At 37.4% G+C, this 18,780-nt stretch overlaps 1 protein-coding gene across 10 annotated transcripts in view; it reads left to right on the forward strand.

Moving 5' to 3' along the window:
* Positions 1-12,667, forward strand: part of MS4A13 (membrane spanning 4-domains A13) — a 30,334-nt gene extending 17,667 nt beyond the window's left edge. For 9 of the 10 annotated variants that reach the window (XM_003909760.5, XM_009185940.4, XM_009185937.3 and 6 more), the window contains one exon: positions 3,984-4,189. In XM_003909760.5, the coding sequence (XP_003909809.1) occupies positions 3,984-4,040 (57 nt within the window). In that variant the 3' untranslated portion in view covers positions 4,041-4,189. Of the gene's footprint in view, positions 1-3,983; positions 4,190-12,123 lie in introns of those variants that run through there. The other variant, XR_637170.4, reaches the window with a different exon arrangement.
* Positions 12,668-18,780: the final 6,113 nt, after the last annotated feature.

Genomic DNA, 18,780 nt, shown 5'->3' on the forward strand with positions numbered 1-18,780 from the left:
AAACTCAACAGAGAAATCTGAAGAACAGGACAGCCACAGTGGACCTTGATAACTTCCTACTTTTCCCCTGTAGTCTGGAAGAATATAAATATGTGCAAAGCTATACACATACTAATGAGACTGGAGAAGGTCGTAGTGAGCCCTTGGTTGAACAAGAGGCCTTGCAAAAATATAGTAAAAGCTGGGGCAGCCTCAACTTTGAATATACTGCTCAAGCTACACTGATTCATTAGGAAAGGGTAGAAGTCCTACTGGCTCAAGGTGTCTAATACTTTCCTAGAGCTTCTATAACAAAGCACCACAAACTGTGGCTTAAACAACAAATTTATTTTCTTACAATTCTAGAGGCTAGAAGTTCAAGATTAAGGTGTTGGCGGGGTTAGTTTCTTCTGAGGCCTCTCTCCTTGGCTTTCACTTGGCTGTCTTCTTCCTGTGTCTTCACATGGTCTTCTCCCTTTATGTGTCTGTGTCCTAGTCTCCTCTAAGCATACCAGTCATATTGCATTAGGGCTTATTCTAATTACCTTATTATAACTTCACTGCCACTTAAAAGACCCTATCTCCAAATACAGTCATATTCCAAGGTATTGGGAGTTAGGACTTCTAGTATTCCAAGATACTGGTGGTTAGCAATAACCACCACTCCTGGGAAATGAGGCAATCAGAATCTAAAATTGCTATATTATCTAAAATGTCCAGTTTTCAACAACAAAAATATGCAAATAATAGGAAATAGTTAACCATAGAGTTCAAAACAACACTTAACAGACATAGTGTCTTGGAGCAAGGAAAGGATAAATGTTGGACTTAACAAAGAAAGGCTTCAAAAATTAGTAAATATGTTTGAAGAATTATAAGATGGCAACAATGATTCATCAAATAAAAGTCAATAAAAGGGACAGAAATTATAAAAAACCCAGTGGAGGTTCTAGAGTTTAAAAATACAAGAATTGAAATGAAAAACCCACTAGAGGAACTCAAGAGCAGAGGTGAGCTGACAAAAGACAAAATAAACAGATATAAAGATAGCAAAAAAGATATTGCCCAGTCCAAAGAACAGGAAAAAAAAGAAAATGAAGAAAACTGAACAGAACCTCAAAATCCTCTGAGATACCATCTCACGTATAATGGGAGTCCCATAAAAATGGGGAGTACCAGAAACAAATTAAAGAAATAATGGCCCCAAATTCCCCTCATTTCATGGAAAATATTCAATACATCCAAAAAGCTCAAGGATCTTCAAGTAAAATAAACACAAAGAGATCCACTCCTAGACACCTCCATGTCAAACTGATAAAAAGGAAAATCTTGAAAGCAGCGGAGGGGGCGGGGAAAAAAAAAGACTCTTCATATACAAGGGAACCACAATAATATTAAGAGCTGGGTTCTCATCCAAAACAATGGATGGGATATTAAAGTACATGAGGAAAACCAGGCAGGAATTCTTTATCCTTTAAAACTACTCAAAAATGAAGGTGAAATAGAGACACACACAGATGAATAATGTGTTGCTAGCAGAAATTCCTCATGAGAAACACTAAAGGAAGTTCTTTAGACTGAAAAGAAGTGACATCAGATGAAACTCAAATGCACATGAATAAATAAAAAAGTACCAGTAAAAGTAATTATGTAGGTGGTTATGAATTAACAAAAGATGTATAAATACATCTTTTGTGCTTTTTTCTGTTAACTGATTTAAAAGACAGTTGCATTAATCTCATTGGGCTCACCCAGGTAATCCAGGATGATTACCTTAATTTAAGGTCGTGTTATTAGTAACATTAATTCCATCTGTCATAACTACTGAGCTCCACTTTTTAGCATGAAAGTATTCAGAGACAATACATACAGGAATGGATATGGCTTGTTCCAGCAAAACTTTATTTACAAAAATGGGCAGTGGGCTAGATTTGGTCCATGTATCATAGCTTGCTAACCCTTCTTCAATAGATAGTTTCTCCATTTTTATCTTAAATTTTAAAAGATAAGATCATAAAAGCAGTAATTATAACACCATATTGGTAGTTATATAATATATATAGATAGAATATATGACAATAATAGCTCAAAGAAAAGGAAAGGGAATGAGTTATATGGGAATAAAGTTGCTGTATTTTACTGGAATTGAATTAGCATTCATCTGAAGTAGTCTGTGATAAATTAGGGTGCTTATTTAGTGATTAAGAAAGCTAAAAATATAACAGCTTAAAAATAAGGGAATTAACATACACAAAGTATGTTTAATTTTAAAAAAATAAAGAACACAATGGCCAGGCTTGGTTGGTTAACAGCCATATTCCCAGCATTTTGGGAGGCCAACTCAGGAGGACCATTTGAGCCTAGGAGTTTAAGACTAACCTGGGCAACATGACGAGACCTCGTCTCTACAAAAAAATAAAAATAAAAACATTAGCCAGGCATGGTGCTACATGCCTGTGGTCCCAGCTACTTGAACGGCTGAGGTGGAAGGATCATTTGAACCCAGGAGGTCAAAGCTTCCATGAGCCGTATTCATGTCACTGTACCCCAGCCTGGGTGACAGAACAAAACCCTATCTCACCAAAAAAAAAAAAAAAAAAAGGAAAATAAAACACATGAGACACATATAAAACAAGTAACAAAATGTCAGATATCAATCTGTTCATTGTAATAACAACATTTAAAAAATGACAATGAGATGTTTTAAAATACCTACTGGAATGACTGAATTTCAAAATATTGATGATGCCAACAGATAGCAAAGATTATGGATAAAAGAAATATCTCTCACACTCCTGGTTGAAATATAAGTTATTGCAACAATTTTTAAAACCTTTTGGGCATTACCTACTAAAAATTAAACTGTGCATACCCTGTGATCAGTAATCTCAGTCTTTGGTATATAACCAACAGAAACGTTTGCCCTTATGCATTCAGATAAACTTCCAGGAATATATAGAGAGAAGTATTATTCATAGTGGCCCCAAAGTGGAAACAACACAGGTGGGTGAGTGGTGAATAAGTTGAGGTGTATTACTTTATTGAAATTTGACATGCTGATTAAAAGGAACTATACCAGCACTTAACAACATGGATAGATCTCACAAATAAAATGTTGAGTGTGAAAACTCAAAAGAATGCATAGTTTTAAAATCTCCATTCATATGAACTTTGAAACCAGGTAAAACTAAAGCTAACTTATAGCGTTTAGGGATGCAAGCTTAGTTGATGAAACTAGAAAAAAAAATTGACAGGATTGATGACCTTATCTAAAAGTCAAAATGACCATTACCTTGAAGGAAAGGAATAGGAAATAGGTGAGAAATGTCATGAGAGGATAGGGTGCTGGCATCTATTAAGATTTATGTTCAAGAAGACTATGGTTACTTTTATTATAAAAGTTTGAAGGTATACCAAAAGATACAAGTGATCCAACAGAAATTAAGAAAGTAGGTTGAAGGCTGGGCATGGTGGCTCACACCTGTAATCCTAACACTTTGGGAGGCTGAGGCAGGAGGATCACTTGAGGCCAGGAGTTCAAGACCAGCTTGGTCAACATGGTGAAACCCCATCTCTACTAAAAACAGAAAAAAAATTAGGCAGGGTGGCACAGGCCTGTAATCGTAACTACTCGGGTAGCTGGGGCATGAGAATTGCTTGAGTCTGAGCCTGAGAGAGAGGCGGTTGCAATGAGCAGAGATCGCACCACTGCACCCCAGCCTGGGCGACAGAGCAAGACCTTGGGGAAAAAAAAAAAAAAAAAAAAAAACAAGGAAAGAAAGAGAGAGAGAGAGAGAGAAAGAAAGAAAGAAAGAGAGAGAGAGAGGGAGGGAAAGAAAGGAAGAAAGAAGGTTGAAATAGGAATGGGACAGAAATACGATACTTTAAGATTTTTCTCTATAAATATCAGTATTGCCTGTATTTTTAAAGAAAAAGACCTATTTATTAGTTGTATAATTTTAAGAAACATGATATGATTTGTAAGAGGTTGCTTTTTTTTCCAGTTTCGAAGACAAAGTGATCTTACATCTGTTGTTGAGGAAGCTGAGAACACTTTTTAACAACCCTAGAAATGTGAGAATTTTGCTGTTGCTGATGCCTGATGTGGGTCCTAATGATATCCCTGTATAACAAAGCAGTTACGAAGCCTACAGACTTTGTGCAAAATAAAATACAAACAAGGTGAATTTTTCTCCTCAGTATTCAAAAATGTCTCTGCTCATATTTTTCTAGGCTGCAAGGGGAAAGCTTTTCCCTATTTATTTATTTATTTATTTTTGAATGAAACATAGGATTTATTGAGGGAACTTACACAGTACAGTGGCAGCAGCCTGGATAGGAGAACCATAACCACTTATTAAAAGCATGCAGTTTATATAGCATTTTCACTTAGCACCCTCCCTCTAGCAACCTCCACCTGGCAACCTGCATTTAAAAGAGATTATTACAGAATGAATTTGTTATCTAGGTACTCTGATTAGCTTTCAACTCTCCATAATAGAGCTTTTGTAAGAGACTGTCAAAAAGATTCATTATTATCTCTAGAGTGAAGGCTATAAAGACTTTGGCCATGATGTCATATAATTCACAGGGAAACTTTAAATACTTATGTCCGTACAAGTAGAAAGCACATTTTACAGTCTGAGTTCTTCTACTTTAACTGCTTCTACTTTAACAAAGTATGAATCAAAAGGCCTCTAATTCATATTTCCTTCACTGTTCTTTGACTTCTCTTCTCCTTATTTACAGTTCCTTTCTGCCCTGAACATATCTGCTATCTTTCTTATCTTTCTTTCCCCTTGGTTCTTTCTTCTTATCATTGTTTGGATCATCTGTTCAACTGCTTTTCAAAGCAGACAGACTGTTTTTCCACAATAAGGAGAATTTTCTAGAAATCTGTTCTGAATTCAGTTCACCCTCTCTTCTAATATGGAACATTACTTCAGAAAGATGTTTCACTGATTGCTATCTAACGCTGTAAACTGAGGTTACTTGATTCTAAGAATTTCCGCGCTTAGCTCATTTTTTTTTCAGATTGTCTACTGTATGCCAATGAATAATATATTAAGCTCTGGAGTATCAGCAATTAATAAGGGACCTGATGACAAGAAGACTTTATTTTAGGGGAGGAAACAAACAGCTACCAAATTAAGACTATGTATGACATATAAATTAAGAGTATAAAAAAGTAGAAATAAGACAGAAGAAATAATCCTTCAGATGTGAAATAAGAGGAATAAAGTTTTATGAAAGACCCCTGAGCAGGGGATTAGTAGTTTACCAAGCAGAAAGGTAGGAAGACATTTTGAATAGAAGATTTTAGCTTATTAGAAATGTGGGAGAGATCACAGCTAAAATAAATATATTAAAATCTAATGACAGGGAGGAGCAAGTCAAGAGTGAAAGCTGGAGAGATTGGGGGAGGTCAGATAATAAAGAAGTCAAATCACCAAAAAGTTAATACTAAAGTATTGAACTAAATTTTGCAGACAGTGGGGGGCCATTGGAAAGTATTTCAATAGGAAAATTACAGGCTTGGATTTACATTGAAAAGAAGTATGAAATATGGGAAAATGCGATAGAAAGTATAAATTTGATTAAAGCAACTGGATTGTGGGAGGGAAAAATGAAGTATTATTGTAGTGATTCAGAGAAGCAATGAAACGTGGTAACTTTTAGCCTTACTGGCTGATTAAACATGAGGTGTGAAGAAATCTAAAATAATCCCCTAGTTTCTGGATTAGATAAAACCCACAGTGATATAAAGCATATAAGACATAACAGAATTGGATAAAATGACAAATTCTATTAGGATAAGTTGAGTTTGAGGTAACTATAGAACATCAAAGTAGAGATGTCAATTAAGTAGTTGAAAATACAAATCTGAAACAGAGGAAAGATCAGTTATAAACTGATTGATTTTGATGGTACTTAAAAATATTGAGGGTTGATGTTACCATGATAGCAGACTAGAAAATAACCTACTCATATCTCCCAGAACAATAACAATTCTGCACCCATTTTCCAAGTCAAAAGTCTCTCTGCAGGAGCCTCAGGATTCAGGTAGGAGTTTGTCAAATCCCAGTGGAGCCCAAGATCCAGGAGAGTCATTTTTAGAGTGCAGACCAACACCCAAGTGGCTGATTTGCCGAGATTGCTTGTAGATTCAAGCCCGGTAATATCCTAGCCCTCAAAGGGGTTTGTTTAAAGCCTCATTTGGCTTTGAGCCTACAACCAAAACCATCTACCAAGGGTTCCAGAAGGAATCATGCACACCAGTGCCGTGGTGGAAAGGCTTGTCTGCCTGCTGACATCGATCTTGGCAGTGACCCTGAAAGGTGCACTGTGGCTCTGCTTCAGCCTTCCTTAGCTGAGGTCCCAGCTCAGAGCTACTCACACAAGAACCCCAAAGTGAGACTCACTCATCTCTTGTAACCCAGAATTCTGAGCCTCCATGATGGGTTTGCCAACTTCTGTCCCACAGCAGATCCCAAGGGGGTCCACTCTCAGCTCCAGTGCCTCTCACTGCAGTGAGAAACTATCCCATCTGTGCTGAGAATCTGCTGGGAAATGAGTACTTGTCTGGGCCAACAAGATGAGTATTCCATCCTACATCACAAAGGAGACCCCAAGGGAGCCCAGTCTCAGTTCTAGTCCCTTCTGCTGCAGTCAAGGAACCATCCCATTTTTGCAAGGTCCTCCTGGGAGACATGTGCCCTCTGAGCCAACAAGACTGAGCTCTATAACCTTTATCCCACCGCAGATCCTGAGGGGCCCCAATCTCAGCTCTGGCCCCTCTCACTGCAGTTGAGGAACTATCCTATCTGTGCAGGAACTTGCTGGGTGGCATGCACCCCTCTACACTGACATTGACCTCCTCATCCTCTGTCTCACTGAAAATCCCAAGGGGGCCCAATTTCAGCTCAAAACCCTCCTGGTACAGTCAGGTAGCTATACCAGCACCCCACCCTGTGTTTCACAGCAGATCTTGAGGGGGGCCAATCTCAGCTCTGGCCCTTCCTGCAGCAGTCAAGAAACTAGCCCACTTGTGCAGGAATCTGCTGGATGATGCATGCTTATCTGAACTGACATGGGCCCACTAGCCTCCTTCTCACAGCAGTTCCCAAAAGGGCCCAGTCTCAACTCTAGCTACTCTTGCTGCACTTGGGGACACAGGCTACCTGTACAGAGACTTGCTAGGCGGTACGCCTATCTGGGTCACTGGGTCAGTCATTCAGCATTTTCACACAATCCCAGTACCCTTCTTGAGTCTTTCCCAGGTCCATCTGGATCAGAAAGCTATGTCAACCTTGAAGTCTTCAAGAGGTTCACAGTAAGCCTGGGCTTAGGGTGTCTTATAATGCTGAGATAGCTGCAGTGGTCACAGGCTCTGGTAAAACAACAGTAAGTCAGCCTAGAATCCCTGGAAATCCCTCTAAAGGACAGGCACAAACAAAGCCAGTCTGTGAAGAATGAAATAAATACCTAATCCCTGAATGCATGGATATTGTTACACTTCCACAAGCATCAAGAACATTCAGGGAAATATGACCTCAACAAATGGAGAAAATAAGGCACCAGAGACCAACCCTAAAATGATGGAGATGTGTTCTCTCAGACAAAGAATTCAAAAAAGCTGCTGTAGAGAAGCCCAATGAACTTTAAGTAAACACAGAGAATCCATTTAGAAATTTATCATAAAAATTTTAAGAGAGATTGAAATAATTCAAACAGAAATCCTGAAGGTATAAAATACAACGAATGAAATGAAAAATTCAATAGTGAGCATACACAGCAAAAGTGATCAAACAGAATAAGCAGCGAGCTCAAAGACAGATTATTTGAAAATATACAGTCAGAGGAGAAAAAAGAAGGAAAAATAATAAAGAAGCTTACAGGACCTATGAGACAACATTAAAAGACAGCATATTCAGGTTATTGGAGTCAAAGAGGGAATTGAAAAAGACAAAGGGATGGGAAGCTCATTCAAATAAATAATAACATGAGCTTTCCAAACCTGAAGAAAGATATAAATATCCAGGCACAGAAAGGTTAAAGGTCATCGATCAGATTTAACACAAGTAAGAACACCCCAAGACATAAACACTAAAAGGCAAAAGACAAAGAGAGGATTCAAAAAGCAGCAAGAGAAAAGAAACAAAATATAAGGGAGATCCAATACACATGGCAGCAGCAGACTTCTCAGCAGGAATTTTACAGGCCAGGAGGGAGTAAAACAATATATCCAGAGTGCTAAAGAAAATGCCAAACAAGAACACTGTACCCAACAAAGCTATCCCTCAGAAATGAAGAAGAAAGAAAAAGCTTTAACTGACAAATGAAAGCTGAGGAAATATATTGTCACTACACCTGTCCAACAAGAAGTGCTTATGGAAGTTCTTCAAACCCAAAGAATAGAATGCTAAGGTGATTGTTAAATTGATATTGTAACTGTGGTGTTTAAACGATTTATATCTTCAGTAAGAAGACTAAAAGCCAAAACTATTAAAAATAAGAACATTTTAAACTACTAAAAATAAAAATATTGCCTATATTAAATAGGCAATATTTATCAAGAAATTTTAAGAGAGATTGAAATAATTAAAATAAAACAGAAATCCTGAAGGTATAAAATACAACTATTTTAAATAGGCAACATTTTTTATTAAGTAAACTGTGACTTCAAAAATTCAAAATGTGGGGAGAGAAGGAAGTTAATGTATACAGGGTTGTTTTTTCTTTGTGTTATGTGCAATCAGTTCAGTTGGTGTTAGTTTTAAACAACTTGCTATAGCTATAAGATGCTTTATATAAGCATAATGGAAACCGCAGAGTAAAAAACTATAATCGATATCCTAAAAATTAAAAACAATGAATTAAAACATGCTACCAGAGAAAACCACTTACGCACAAAGGAAAACAGTAAGAAAGGAAGAGAAAAGTTACACAACAACTATAAAACAAGTAGCAAAATGGCAGTAGTAAGGCCTTACCTGTCAATAATAACACTGTTACTAAGTAAATTAAATTATCCAATTAAAAGACATACAGTGGCTGCATGAATTAAAAACAGAACCTAACTATATGCTGCATACAAGAAATTTACTTCACTTATAAAGACACACACAGATTGAAAGTGAAGGATGGAAAAAGATATCCCACGCAAATGGAAACCAAACATGAACAGGAGTAGCTGTGCTTAGATAATATAAAATAGACTTTAAGTCAAAAATTATACAAAAAGGCAAAAAGGCCATTGTATAATGATAAAGGTGTCACTTCAACAATAGGAGATAACAATAGTAAATATGTATGCACCCAACACCAGAGCACCCAAAAATATCAGCGAATATTAATAGATTTGAAATGAGAGATATACTGTAATACAATAATAGTAAGGGACTTCAACATCACATTTTTGGCAGTAGACAGATCATCCATGCAGAAAATCAACAAAGAAATATTGTAGTTAAACTACACATGAATTGGACCTAACAGACATTTAGGGAACACTTTGCCCCACTGCTGCAGAACACATATTCTTCTCATCGGCAAATGGAATAACCTCCAGGATAGACCATATTTTAGCCACAAAATAAGTCTCAACAAATTCAAAAAAGTAAAAATTGTATCAGGTATCTTTTCCGACCACAATGGAATAAAACTAGAAATCAAGAACAAGTGGAACTTGGGAAACTGTACAAATACATGAAAATTAAACAATATATCCTCAAACAACCAATGGGTCAAGGAAGAAATTAAGAAGGAATTTTAAATATTTTTGAAACAAATGAAAATGGAAACAAAAAGCACCAGAATCTATGGGATGCAGAAAAAGTGTACTAAGAGGGAAGTTTATACTAATAAATAGCTATATTAAATAAATTTCAAATAAGCAACCTAACAGTGCACCTCAAGGAACTATAAAAGCAAGAATAAACCACCATGAAATTAGTAGAAAGAAAGACATTTCTAAAAGATCAGAGCAGAAATAAGTGAAATTGAGACCAAAAAACAATACAAAAGATCAGCAAAATGAAAAGTTGAATTTTGAAAAGATAAAACAAAATTGGCAAACCTTTAGTTAGAATAAAAAGGAGAATAAAAAGAGAAGCCCCAAATGAATAAAATTGGAGAAGAAAAAGGAAACATTACAACTGAAACCAAAGAAATACAAAGGATCATTAGAGACTATTATGAACAACTATGTGCCACTAACTTGGATAATCTAGAAGAAATGGATAAATTTCTGGACACATACAACCTACCAAGATTGAACTATGAAGAAATAGAAAATCTGAACATACCAATAATGAGTAACAAGATCAAAGCAGTTATAAGCAGTCTCCCATCAAAGAAAAGTCCAGGATCTGACAGATTGACTGTTAAAGTCTACCAAACATTGGAAGAAGAACTAATATCAACTCTACTCAAACTATTTCAAAAAAGTAAAGAGGAGAGAATAGTACTCAACTCATTTGTAAGACTGGAATTACTCTGATACCAAAACCAAACAAGAGCACAACAAAAACTACAGGCCAATATCCCTAATGAACATAGATGCAAAAATCCTCAACAAAATACTAGCAATCTGAACAACATACTAAGAGACATTATTTATCAAGATCTATTGGAATTCAACGTAGAGATGCAAAAATGGTTCAACATGTACAAATCAGTAAATGTGGTAAATCGTATCAACAATAAAGGACAAAAACTATATAATCATTTCAATACAGTCTGAAAAAGCATTCAATAAAATTCTACATCCCTTCATGATAAAAACCCTCAACAAACTGGTATAAAAGGAACATACATGCACATGATAAAGGCCATATATGACAAGCCCACAGCTAATATCATATTAAACAAAGAAAAACTGAAAGCCTTCCCACTGAGATCTGTAACAAGGCAAGGATGCCCACTTTCACCACTTGTATTCAACATAATACTGGAATTGCTAGCCAGAGCAATTAGGCAAGAGAAAGAAATAAAGGGCACCCAGATTGGAAAGGAAGAAGTCAAATTATCTTTTTTTCCAGATGACATGATCCTATATTTAGAAAAATGTAAATACTCCATGAAAAAACTCACAGGACTGATAAATGAATTCAGTAAATTTGCAGGATATAAAATCAACACACATGAAAATCAATAGTGTTTCTACATGCAAACAGCAATCAATCCAAAAAATAAATCAAGAAAGCAATCCCAAGATTGCTCCAAGATGGCTGAATAGGAACAGCTCCAGTCTACAGCTCCTAGCATGAGCGATGCAGAAGACAAGTGATTTCTGCATTTCCAACTGAGGTACTGTGTTCATCTCATTGGGACTTGTTGGACAATGGGTGCAGCCCACAGAGTGTGAGCCAAAGCAGGGTGGGGCATCACCTCACCCGGGAAGCATGAGGGGTCAGTGAAAGGGTGCCAGTGCCCAAGCCACCAATGCCAGTACCACCTCAGATTCAGGATTCATAGACCCTCCCCACAAGTACCAGTGCTTCAGTGAGATATTGCTCCTCACTGGAGAGCATTAGCTATGGGGGGTCCACCCACAGACCCTGACCCAAACAACGGATGAATAAAATCTACACTGATGTACACAGATAGTCTATTTTGCCAGTCCTGCTGAGCGTCCAACCGCCTGCACACCAAGAAGGGTTTGTCGCTGTGGCCAGCCCTGAGCAGTTCACACTCCAGGCATTTATTTAGTATACAATAAACAACAAAAGCTCTGAGTCAACACACTTGTGGATAGTTAACATGGTTAAGAGAGTAGTTCTAGGAATGATTAAAGCTCAGGTACTGCGATCTAAAGTAAACACCATTAGGGGGCAATATTCCTGGTCGACCTCCCCTCAAGAGGGTCATCTGGCTCAAAAGTTAGTTAATGGAGGTAGGGTAAACAGACTTAACTGGGGAAGCCTCTGTTGTCCCTAGTATTTACCCTATGACCTAATGCTCTCAGGTAAGAACCAGCTGCCTTGAGCCCGTTCAATTATTACAAGCTATGTAACCTTTCGGCCTTCCAACAGGTTTGTGACTATTTCTTATAACTTTTCCTAATATTTCCCTTTAATATTTCTGCCACCATCCTGAGTGAATCCCAACACTTCAGGCTTCATTTCTATGGCCACTCCACAGGTACCACTCAGCAGACGTCAGTGCCAATGCCATTTGGGCTTGCAAGTAGGATCCAGTGTCAAGAGAACTTCCATCACTACAACATCAGGATCAAGAAGACCCTAACAGCTACAACCACCATAAACCCCAAAAACTCACACTACTGCAACAAACATCCACACTGTTGAATGCTGAGGATCCATATAATCTTTGTCAATACCAAACCGAGCTGACAGAGCTGCAAAGAGACTGCACAGCTGTGCCCCTTAGTAATGCCAGAACTTCTGCTGCATCCCACCTAGAAAACACTCTTGCACCTCCTTTTTACCCACAGGAAAAGGTGTTTATACACAAAAAAATAGCCTGTAAATTCTAGTATAGGTGACTGCTCCACAAATGCAGAGAAATCAATATAAGGCAGTAAGGAACATGAACAACTAAGGAAACATACTACCAAAATAACAGTCTCCCAGTAGCTGACCCCAAAGAAATAAAGATATACAAACTGCTTCACAGACCATTTAAAATAATTGCTTTAAGAAAGCTCAGCAAACTTCAAGAAAATACAGATAAACAACTCAATGAAATAAGGAAAATAATAAATGATCAAACGGATACACTTAACAGAGAGATTAAAATTATTTTAAAACAACAAATTTTGGAGCTGAAAAATACAATAAATGAAGTGAAAAATGCAATAGACTCAGTAATGTAATTGCTGAGTCAAATGGTATTTCTGCTTCTATATCTTTGAGGATTTGCCACACTGTCCTCCACAATAGTTGAACTAATTTATACTCCCACCAAAAGGGTAAAAGCATTCCTTTTCTCTGCATCCTCTCCAGCATCTGTTGTTTCTTGATTTTTTAATAATCGCCATTCTAACTGGCATGAGATGGTATCTCCCTGTGGTTTGGCTTGCATTTCTCTAATGATCAGTGAAGTTGAGCTTTTTTCATATGTTTGTTGGCCACATGAACGTCTTATTTTGAGAATTGTCTGTTCTTGTCCTTTGTCCAGTTTTTAATGGGATTGCCTGTTTGTTTTTCTTCTTATAAATTTAAGTTCATGGTAGACTCTGAATACTAGACCTTTGTCAGATGGGTAGATTGTAAAAATTTTCTCCCATTCTGTAGGTTGTCTGTTCGTTCTGATGATAGTTTTTCTTTTCTTTTTTTTTTTTTTTTTTTTGAGACAGAGTCTCACTCTGTCACCCAGGCTGTAGTGTAGTTCAGTGGTGCGATCTCAGCTAACCACAACCTCTGCCTCTCAGATTCAAGCAATTCTCTGCCTCAGCCACCCAAGTAGCTGGGATTACAGATGCCCACTACCCCACCACATCCAGCTAATTTTTGTATTTTTAGTAAAGACGGGGTCTCACCATCTTGGCCAGGCTGGTTTTGAACTCCTGACCTCATGATCCACCTGCCTCAGCCTCCCAAAGAGCTGGGATTACAGGCATGAGCCACCATGCCTGGCCTAATGATAGTTTCTTTTGCTGTGCAGAAGTTCTTTAGTTTAATTAGGTCCTTTTTGTCAATTTTTGCTTTCGTTGAAATTGCTTTTGGCATTTTCATCATACAATTTTTGCACTTGCCTATGTCCTGAATGGTATTGCCTAGAGTCTCTTCTAGGGCCTTTACAGCTTTGGATTTTACATTATGCCTTTAATTCATCTTGAGTTAATTTTTCTATAAGGTGTAAGGAAGGGGTCCAGTTTTAATTTTCCACATATAGCTAAGCAGTTCTCCTAGCACCATTTATTAAAGAGGGAATCTTTTCTCCATTGCTTGTTTTTGTCAGGTTTGTTGAAGATCAGGTGGTTGTAGGTGTGTGGTCTTATTTCTGAGTTCTCTATTTTTGTCCATTGCTCTACGTCTCTGTTTTTGTACCAGTACCATACTCTTTTGGCTACTGTAGCCTTGTAGTATAGTTTGAAAGCAGGTACCATTATGTCTCCAGTTGTGTTCTTTTGGCTTAGCAAAAATTTTAAAATAGTTTTTTTTTCTAATCCTGTGAAGAATGTCAATGGTAGTTTAACTGAAATAGCATTGAATCTATAAATAACTTTGAGCAGTATGATCGTTTTCACAATATTGATTCTTCCTATCCATGAGAATCGAATGTTTTTTTCATTTCTTTGTGTCCTCTCTAACTTTCTTGAGCAGTAGTTTGTAGCTCCCCTTGAAGACATTCTTCACTTCCTTTTTTAGTTGTATTCCTAGGTATTTTATTCTCTTTGTAGCAATTGCAAATGGAAGTTCATTCATGATTTGACTCTCTGTCCATGTTGGTGTATAGGAATGCTAGCAATTTTTTCTCACTGATTTTGTATCCTGAGACTTTGCTGAAATTGCTTATCAGCTGAGGAAGCTTTTGAGCTGAGAGGATGGAGTTTTCTAGATATAGGATCATGTCATCTGCAAATAAAGATAATTTGACTTCTTCCCTCCCTATTTGAATATACCCTTTTTTTCTTTCTCTTGCCTGATTGCCCTGGCCAGAACTCCCAATACTATGTTGAATAGTAGTGATGAGAAAGGCCATCCTTGTCTTGTGCTGGTTTTCAAAGGGAATGCTTCCAGCTTTCGCCCATTCAGTATGATATTGGCTGTGAGTCTGTCATATATGGCTCTTATTATTTTGAGGCATGTTCCTTCAATACCTAGTTTGTTGAGATTTTTTAACATGAATGGATGTTGAATTTTATCAAAGGCCTCTTCAGCATCTATTGAGATAATCATGTGGTTCTTGTCTTTAGTTCTATTTATGTGATGAATTACATTTATTGATTTGCATATGTCGAACCAACCCTGCATCCCAGGGATGAAGTCAACTTGATCACGGTGGATAATCTTTTTGATGGGCTGCCGCTGGATCCCATTACTGGGTATATACCCAAAGGAATATAAATCATTCTATTATAAAGATATATGCACACTTACGTTCATTGTAGCACTATTCTCAATGGCAAAAACATGGAATCAACCCAAATGCCCATCAATGATAGATTCAGTAATGAAAATATGGTCATATACATCATGGAATACTATGCAATCATAAGAAGGAAGAAGGTCATGTCCTTTGTAGGGACATGGATGGTGCTGGAAGCCATTAACCTCAGTGAACTAACATAGAAACAGAAAACCAAACACTGCATGTTCTCACTTATAAGTAGGAGCTGAACAAGGAGAACATATGGACACACTGAGGGGAACAACACGCACTGCATGAAAAATGTCATGGGTGGGGTGGGAGAGCATCAGGAAGAATAGCTAATGGATCTTGGACTTAATACCTAGGGGATGGGTTGATCTGTGCAGCAAACCACCATGGCACATGTTTACCTCTAAAACAAACCTACAGGCCAGGCATGGTGGCTCATGTCTCTAATCCCAGCATTTTGGGAGGCTGGGGTGGGCAGATCACGAGGTCAGGAGATTGAGACCATCCTGGCCAACATGGTGAAACCCCGTCTGTACTAAAAATACAAAAAATTAGCTGGGCATGGTGGCACACACCCGTGGTACTCAGGATGCTGAGGCAGGAGAACTGCTTGAACCCGGGAAGCAGAGTTGCAGTGAGCCGAGATCACGCCACTGCACTCCAGCCTGGCTAGAGAGCAAGACTCCATCTCAAAAAACAAAACACAAAAACCTACAAACCTGCACATGTAACCCAGAACTTAAAAGCTGAAAAAAAAAATTCAATAGAGAGCATCAACAGCAAAACTCATCAAACCCATCTATGAAGTAAAAGATTACTTTTTTAAGCTTTTTTTTTTCATTACCGAGGAGAAAAAAAGAATAAAGAGAAATAAAGCTTATAGGATTTATGAAACATACATAACATGTAATATTATATAATAGAAAACCCACAAATAAATCCACACATACACAGTCAACTAATCTTCTACAAAGGTGCAAGAATATGCAGTGAGGGAAGGATAGTCTCTTCAATAAATGATGTAACTTGCATAATAAATGGGAAATCTGAATATCCTCATACAGAAGAATGAGACAGAAACTGAAATAGAATATAGAAACCAGAAAAAAAACCACAAAGATTTTGACCTCTACCTTATACCATACAAAATCAATTTCAGATGGCTCAAAATGTAAACAGAACAATAAAGCATTTAGAATATAACATAGAAGTATGTCTTATATTAACTTTGGATAGGAAAAAAACTTTTTAACAGGACACACTAAAGATTACCTAGAAAAATAACATTAATAAATTAGATTACATTAAAATTTGAAACTTATCATCAACAGACATCTTCAAATGAATGACAGAAGATAATTTGAATACATATTCCTGGAAAAAGACTCACATCAAGATTTTTGCAATGGTAAATGAGCATTAAACAGCACTCAACTTAATTAAAAGTGGATATCCAAGTTATAGGTATATTTAAAAAGGCCTTTATGTTTTTCTTTTCTTGGATCTTGTTTTTCTGGAAAAAGGTTTTGTTCTCAGTTGCCTAAATTATTTTTCTCTATTTTGTCTTGCCACTCAATACACACATGAGAGGCCTTAAGATAACTCCTGGGGTCACTGGACTCCTTGGGAAAAACAGTGAAGGCACCACTCACCCTGTTTTGGGAAGAAATCAGTTCTCGTCATGGAACCCCAGGAATTAAAAGTGGATGAATCTCTCTCAAAATCTGTTTTTGCCTCCCAATCATGCCTGTTTATTAGACTCTAGAAGCTGCATGTTTTCCTATATAAAGAAATCCTACTAAGTATTAAGAAATAGACTAATATAAAATTGGGTATAAAATGTGAATAGGTACTTCTTAAATGAGGATCACCAAGTATCCAATAGGCATATAAGAATGTGCTCAACATTATTACCATTAAAGGAAATGAAAAACCCTGAATACAACTCTACTACAAATATGCTAAAATATAAAATTACAAAAACTAAAAACGTCAGGTATTAGCGATATGTGCAAGTCTCATATTGTGTATGAGGGAAGCATAAATTGATATTTTTAGGAAGCTGTTTAGCAGAATCAACTATAGCCAATTAAAAGTATGCCCTATGACTCAGCAATCACATTCCTAGGTATATATTCCTAGGTATAACAGAAATTAGTCCATATCTGAACAAAAAAAAGTTTAGAATGTTTCTAGTAACTTTATTCAAAAATAGCCCTCTATACAAATGATCTCACCTTTAACTTCAAAAATCACCTCTATATACCAACAAGAACTAGGAAAAGCATCTTTTCTCAAGCCTCCAATTCCTCCAGAAACATTTTTCCCTTTTTTACTTGAGGTGCTAATCTCCCTAACTTTGTATAGCTCCACATGTGGTCAGGAAAGAATTCAAAAAGATGTACTCCAAAATAACATTCAATATTCAGTTACACAGAGAAATGGCAAACAGCTCACTCTGCTGAAAGGTATGATCAGGGCAAGGTGTGGTGGCTCATGTCTGAAATTCCAGCACTTTGGGAGGCCGAGGCAGGCGGATCACAAGGTCAGGAGTTCAAGACCAGCCTGACCAACATGGTGAAACCCTGTCTCTACTAAAAATACAAAAATTAGCCAAGTATGGTGGCATGTGCCTGTAATCCCAGCTACTTAGGAGGCTGAGGCAGGAGAATCGGTTGAAACCGGGAGGCAGAGGTTGTAGTGAGCTGAGATCATGCCACTGCACTCCAGCCTGGGTGACAGAGTGAGACTTCGTCTCAAAAAAAAAAAAAAAAGGATTTTCAGTTCTGATACACCAAGCACTTTGTGACACATTTTTTAAGTTTAAATTGCGTATAATATAGAGGGTCTATAAATAATATCAACTGACAAAGATACTAATAATTCATAAAATCATCATGCTATGATGGGTGTTTTTTCTCTTTCATAAACTTCCTGATATATAAAATGCATGTACATAATAATTATAGATCATATCACATATTACACGTTTTATTTTCAGGCTATGGAAAGGTATTTTATCTATATTCAGCAACTTGAATTAAGCACAGAGTCTCACTGGGCATAAAATATTATCTCTGAAGAGTTTTCATAGGAAGCTGAAAAAGTCTGCAGTGACTGTACACTTTGGTTTTGGTTTTTGGGTTTGTTGTTGTTGTTGTTGTTGTTACTTGTTTACTTGTGTTTTGACTGTTTGCCTGACATTTGGCAGGTCATCACCAGGCACAGGATTAAGGGCACATTGAAATCTGTGGTCTCTCTATTTTATAATTTACTTTACCCCAAAATGCACACCTTAACTATACAGAAAAACAACGTAAAGAATAGGGAAGATCAATATTTTGCTCAAACAGGCAACTACCAAATAAAAGGGAGAGTTATGGACCAGGTCCCAGGTTTATTGATTAGTACCCTTCCCTCTAGACCTTGTGAGGATTAAAAGTAAAAAGACTTGTTAATACTAACCTATTACAGAAGTGATGAAGAGGACATTTGCTTGATAACGTCTCTGTGGAGGCATCCAGAGAATCAGCCTGCGGCTGGAGTCAGGCGCAGCGAGTATGACGCTAACATGGACAGGAAAGCATTCGTCTGTGTCAGATCCCACCCCACGCCTCATCTCTCACTGCAGTCCTGAGGGAGAACAGGCTCAGAACAGTTTCCAGGCCCCCAGGGTGCCTGTGTCGGCGCAGGTCTCCACGTGGAGTCCCCTGGCTGCGGCTCTAGACCGTA

This window comes from Papio anubis, chromosome 12 (assembly GCF_008728515.1).
Source record: "Papio anubis isolate 15944 chromosome 12, Panubis1.0, whole genome shotgun sequence".
NCBI lineage: Eukaryota > Metazoa > Chordata > Mammalia > Primates > Cercopithecidae > Papio > Papio anubis.